This window comes from Myotis nattereri (genome assembly GCF_964212035.1).
Source record: "Myotis nattereri genome assembly, chromosome: 8".
NCBI lineage: Eukaryota > Metazoa > Chordata > Mammalia > Chiroptera > Vespertilionidae > Myotis > Myotis nattereri.
Genome location: NC_138083.1, coordinates 19,005,974 through 19,012,385, shown reverse-complemented (window position 1 = coordinate 19,012,385; position 6,412 = coordinate 19,005,974). Strand labels below are relative to the sequence as shown.

Sequence of the window (6,412 nt, the reverse complement as noted above, 5' to 3'; positions counted from 1 at the left end):
TGAAGGGAAGGGTGGGTACTTCTGATGATTATGCAAAGGAAGGAGAGTATATGAATGTTAGTTCATCAAATGGGTGGACCATAGTGGAATGTTGTAGTTACTGCTCTAACACCCATCTCCCCAACTCTGAATAATAATCCTGATTTTGTTCAGGGAACTATGCTTGAACTCACAGCTTACACATGGCTTAGAGAAAGCCAATTCCACTCCCAGGTTGAGGACTGGGGCATAGACCTGTCACTAAGCTTACACAGGGATTCCATGCAGACCTTCGAGACTGAATGAGGCTCTGCTTGGAATTCCTCTTTCTTTTTGGGGTGTCACTGTTGGGAAACATAAGTGCTGGAGCAGCCATTTCACCACATGAGGGGAAACTACCACAACTGAAGCAAACACAAAGAGGAAAAATGGAAAGGATCAGAGAAATGGAGCTGTGACCTTATATTGTCTTCTTTAATATTTGATCCAGCTTAAGAGTTTTCTGTTACTTGCAACCAAACAATCAACAATTATAAAGTGTGATAAATGCTCCATAAAATAAAAGTATGACAAAGTGCTGGGTGAGTGAGAAGGTAGGATAATTAGCTAAGAGAAGTGATGTTTGTTTAAGCATTTAAGCCAGTGGTTCTCAACCTTGGCTGCACATTAGAATCACCTGGGAATCTTTTTAAAATCCTGATTTCTGGGCCTCATCCTCTGGAAATTCTGTTTCTTTGTTATGGGGTGGGGCCACAACATTAGTAACAAAGAAACAGAATTTCCGGAGGATGAGGCCCAGAAATCAGGATTTTAAAAAGATTCCCAGGTGATTCTAATGTGCAGCCAAGGTCGAGAACCACTGAAGCAGTTCTTAGTTTCAAGCACATTCTTTTTGTGGAGTTTTATTGGACTCATTTGCGGCCATCATTAGCATATCTTAGTACATCCAGGTGGAAATAGATGTGCAAAGGCCTTCAGTGCTGGGCATTGCACCTGACATCTAAACACCCCAATAAATTTGGAAGGTGAAAGGTAACCTGCCATCTGTCCCTCCCTGTCTCTTGGTAGGCTGAGGGAGTTCCCCAATGTCCACTCACACTGTGAGCGGCCAGCCACTTCTTAACCGTTTTCCTTCACTGCTGTTGCAGAGAATGAATCACATGTCTCCCAGGTTGAGAGCTTTCCTCTCTGAACCCATTGGAGAAAAGGATGTTGTCTGCGTAGATGGGATCAGCCATGAACTTGCAATCAATTTGGTCACCAAAGGTTTCAACAAGGTAATTCCTTTTTCCTTATTTCTCCAACTTCTCTTCCCAACCTCTCTTCCCTTAGTCCTGCCAGGTGGTAGCCACTGCCACATGTGCCTATAAGTGGCCATGAGAGAGCAAAGCTGCCACTTGGCAGGGCACCACATGCTTCTGTGCTACAGACCCCACCCACATGCTTGAGCAGCCTCAAGGACCAGTGGGCGATGGGAAAATTGAATCTCTTTGGCTCAGAGCAGCTGAGCCAGGCACGATTCATTTGGTGTTCAAACACCCAGGTGTCCACAGAAGTGAGCCAGCCGCCCGAGTCTGGGGCTGAACTGTTGGGATGGATGGTTTGGAGGCACTCCCCACATCCCTGAAGAGACCTGTGGGGTCTCACTTGCTCCATCAGGGCACCAGCCTCGTGATGGCAGGTGGAGTAACAGCAGCCCAGGGTCTGCACCAGAGGAAGAGGATGTGAGTTGTTCAAAGATGTCACTCACAACCCAAGAACGGCCTTAGGGATAGCTGATGGAATCTGAACATTCTTGTCTATATGCTAGTAATTGTTTCTATGGTGCATTATAAGGCTGCTTGGAACTTTAGACAGAAAAGAAAGTGAGCACACACAGAGGTGGGCAGGAATTCACACAGAGCCTTGCACGCTCTGTCAAGCGAGGCACCACCAACAAACTGAAGTGCTTCTTACTCCCTTCAGTTTTCAACATCAGCCTCCACCACCAGGCAGGACAGTGCAGAAACATCCAAGGAGGCTGGGAACCGCTGCGTGCACGGCTGACAAGCAGTTTGGTTCGCACCCGCACCGTGTGCAGCTGTTTCCAGGAGGCGTCTGAACTACTGGGCCTGTGGTTTTCTGATGGGCACGCTGCTTTGCACCAGATGTTAAATACTCTAACACCCCAATCTAGCAGCCAATTTAATATCCAATAGGTGGTGTAGTTAGGAAGTTGGAGCTTCACCACTGAGGTACATTTGACTCTTTCCTCTCAGATAAAGGAGATAGCACCACCCAGCATGTAATAAAGTAGGCAAGTCTGCCTAGGAGAGATGTATTAAATTAAAAGTTCTTTTAAAAAAGAAATGATTGTCCCTCTTACTTTTCTATTGTGGTGTAGCATACTTAACATTGATATGCAGAGTTCAGCTCAATGAATTTTGTGACAGATATTTATACATCCATGGACCCACTACCTGGATCCAGTGGTCAGATGCCTCCAGAATTCCAGATGGTTCTCTTTTGCCTCTTCCAGATCAATGTCATCCCTCCCTCCCACATGTAACCAGTATTCTGGCTACTACCACCATTTATGTAGTGTTTCCATCATTGTGAGGTTTTTGCTGTTGGTCAGCCATATTCACCATTTAAAAAAATAATTTTATTTACATATAGTAAATGTCACCTTTTTAGTACTCAGTTCTGCAAGTTTTGACAGGTGCATGCACTCATGTAGCTACTACCACAGTCAAGGCATAAAACAATTCTGTCACTCAAAAATGTGCCCCATGATCATCATAGTCCCCACCCTCAGTCCCTGGCCACCACTGACTTGTTTGTTTTCTGTCCCCATAGTTTTGCCTTTTCCAGCTTCACTGTGTTTTTAACGAGAATTGCAGGTGGGTGATAGGCACGTTTCAGACAAGGGAATGGATGACTGAGAAATTCTCAGACATCCGAGAACTTACTACCCAGAGTCGGGCTGCAGTGGTGACAGCTTTCTTGGCCTGTCTCATGGGTGCTGGTTCTTTCTGCACCCATTCTCAGGGCCTGCTGGGATGCAGACCATGAGGCTCCCCTCAGCCCTGAGCCCTGAGCACTCTCCCAAGACACCAAAGCACTGGAACCCAGGGCCCCCTGTGACTGCCTGGGTCACACACAAGGGAACCCAACCCCAGTGCAGACACAAATATCACTACTGTTTAGCAAGACATTGGCAAACTGGAGGGTGGCCCAGACCCGCTCACTGTTCGGACTTGGAGTTGAGGGGAAGTGTGCCCGTGGGCCACCATCCTGCCACGTGGACATGGCTGTCACAGGAAAGAATGAACATCCCTGGCTTCCAGGTGGCCACTGTCCAGGTTGTAGGAGTGTGGGACTATATGCTCAGGATTCCTGTCTCTACGTCATCATTCCTATGGCCAGATTTTCCTGAATTTGGCCCAAGGAGGGAGTAGGGCAGTTTCTCTTCTCCAGGGTTAGGGGCTGACTTGCTGGAGCCAGGAGAGAAACTGAGCAGGCTTTTGGCAGGGCCATGACAGGAGTACACGACTCTGGCTTCCCTTGGGAGCAGGGTGAAGCAAACCTTCCCACTGATGGAAGGTAGCAGGGTGAAACTAGAGACAGAAAATGGAGAAGGGAGGGTCAGGTTGCAACTTGGCTCTGGAGGCTGCAAGATGAGGCCCTTCTTCCTGCAGCATTCCTGGAAAGTTTGCCTCTGGCCCTGCGTACCATGCATTCCCTGGCTTCCTGGCTGCTGAGCCTGCTGGGGATATGGCGGCTCCGATTACCAGCCCGGTGGATGCTAGCAGCGAGGCCTTCAACATGGCAGAGGACTCCATAGATGCCAGGCCAGACTGTGGACAGTTGGGGTGTGCAAATATGGGGCTGAGGAAAATAGAGTCTTAACTTTTCCATTCTTAGTGACTCTATCTGGAGAATGGGATGGGGCACATGTGAGGATCAGAGGAATTAAAATGTGACAGGGGCCTGGAGCCCACCAAAGGTTCTCAGAAGTGCCACTTACTATCATCATCATCATCATTAATGTTCCCTCTCCTTAGACAAAACTCTGTTTCTTGATCCTGTTATATTTACATCTGCACCTCCCACACCTACTGCAGCAATTGGCTCAACTAACTAAATTCAATAAATTTTACTTTTTTTAAATGTTCAATTAAAAACATCTCAGTAAAATCCACCACTGAACATTCAAGAATCCTTATAAATTAAAACGATATCATTCTAAGCAACTATACTGCTTTTTAGGATTATATCAAATAGCGGTTTTAAATGTCCATAAAATCCTGGCTTTTTCTCTTTTCAACAACTGGACTGTGACTCGAAGGAAAAAGCCCAAACTCTGATGCTTGGGTATGCTTTATGACTGGGATTCAGCTTTTATTTAATTTCTTTTTAAAAATATGTTCCCTTTGGTCAAGATAAAGTTGGCTTTGTTTTACGGAACTGTAAACAGACGCCAGGGTTTTTCCTGGAGGTGTCCCAGGACTCGAGGGGTGGACACTGGTTCTCATCCATCCCAAGCTGAAGAGCCCCCAAACCACTCCGAGAGGTTGGCACTTAACATGACTTCAAATCTCCAGGCTTCACTGTTTGGGGGCTGGGCCAATCTGTGATCATATGGTCTTTCTTTTTCTTTCTTCTTCTTCTTCTTTTTTTTTTTTACCCTCACCTGAGGATATTTTTGCCATTGATTTTCAGACAGAGTGAAAGGGAGAGAGGAGGGGGCAGGAAGAGAAAGAGAGAGAAGTGACTCTTCGGTCCGCAGGCCAACGCTCTAACCACTGAGCAAAATCGGCCAGGGTGATCATACGGTCTTGGGTGGCCCTCTCTCCACGTGCTCCTTATTCCTCATCAGTCAGAGTGTGATTAAAATGGGGAAAAAATAAATGAAACATTGTGGGAGAAAGTAGTTAGAAAACTAAGAATGACATAGACTAGGAATCCTGGAATCTTTATTTTCCATGTGTTTCTCATCCTCAGAGACTCTTCAGAAGGGAAAGATGGGTGTGTTTTAAGCCTTCTGCTCCACCCACAGGGCTGTGCCTCCAGCAGGAAAAAGGAATTCAAACTATTCGAATGCTCTCCCACTGACCTCACTTAATTCCATTTGCAGGATGGGGCAGGGCCTACTATGTGCCTTCAAAGATGCAGAAACTAAGGCCCAGGTTCTCTGGGTTCTCACGCAGAAGCAAATCGGTGCTAAGATGCCCTTCAGCTGCTAGTCCCATGTGTAGTGGCTCTAAATCAAGGGAGATTTTTTTCCCCCCAAAGGGACACTTGGTAATGTCTAGGGATGGTTATGAGTGTCACAATTCAGGGGAGTGGGTGTGTGCTCCTGGCATCTAGTTGGTGGAGGCCAGGGACACTGCACAGGACACCCTTCCAACACACACTTACCCAGTATATCAACAGTGCCAATGGCTGGAAACCCTTTGCTAGAATAATTGAGAAAGTAGCAGAGTGAAGAGCATTTCTAACACTGTGTGTGTGTGTGTGTGTGTGTGTGTGTGTGTGTGTGTGTGTGTGTGAGAAATATGAGCTCAGAGGCCGAAAGGGTATGCTAGCCAGGCTCTTGCTACTCAAAGTGTTGTCTTGGACAACCATCAGCCAGGAGTGTTAGAAATGCAGGCTCTCGGGTCCCACCCCAGACTTACTGAGTCAGAACCTGCCTTTTAACAAGATTCCAGGTGATTCATGTGCTCATGATTCATGAAGCTGAGAAGGACAGGCTCTGGTTCATCCTAGACCGGACAGCCTCCAACCCTGCCCCAAGGGATGGGCATTTAACTTGGCCTTACATCTCACCAAGGGCCTGTCCCCAAATCCCCATCGCCCACTCGGGGCTTCAGGACTGCCAGTCTCCCTCAAATATGACCTTCCCTTCCTGTGATTTTTACCTGCTGGGGGAGGAAGGGCACCTCTGGTCAAGTTTATTATAACCTTTCCCATTTTCCTCCCTGCCCCGTCCCCTCTCCACAGGCCTACACCCTGCTGGGACAGTTTCTTCTGATGCACAAGAACGAAATGGAGTTTCAGAGATGGCTCATTTGTTGTTGTGGTGCCACGGAGCGTGAGGCCCAGGAGAGCACTAACTGCCTGAAGGAGTGGTGCTCCTGCTTCCTATGAACACACCCCCTTGCTCAGCCGCCTGCGTAATGACACGTCCTGTACCTAGGCCCAGGCTCAGAGTCGTTATTTTTGTTTTTAACTTTAACGATACATGCTTGTTTACAAAAAGTGATTCACGAATATAAAAAACGACAAACACAAGAAAATGACCCAAAGACCACAACCTAGAAGTGACTATCATTCCCCTTACATCCTGACAAATATCTCAGCATATATTTTATATAAAAGAATGAACAATGTTGCTTAAAAAATGGGAATTTTGTCAGTGTATTAGTTATCTATTGCTGCATAACAAATA

At 46.7% G+C, this 6,412-nt stretch overlaps 1 protein-coding gene across 1 annotated transcript; it reads left to right on the top strand.

Annotated features, from left to right (window-relative positions):
- Positions 1-1,130: 1,130 nt before the first annotated feature.
- On the top strand, positions 1,131-6,111 carry BANF2 (BANF family member 2; the record flags this gene model as incomplete). The annotated part of the gene is made up of 2 exons (XM_081097642.1): positions 1,131-1,256; positions 5,965-6,111. 2 exons carry the CDS (start codon positions 1,131-1,133, stop codon positions 6,109-6,111), a joined length of 273 nt encoding a protein of 90 aa, XP_080953768.1.
- Between the last annotated feature and the right edge of the window lie 301 nt (positions 6,112-6,412).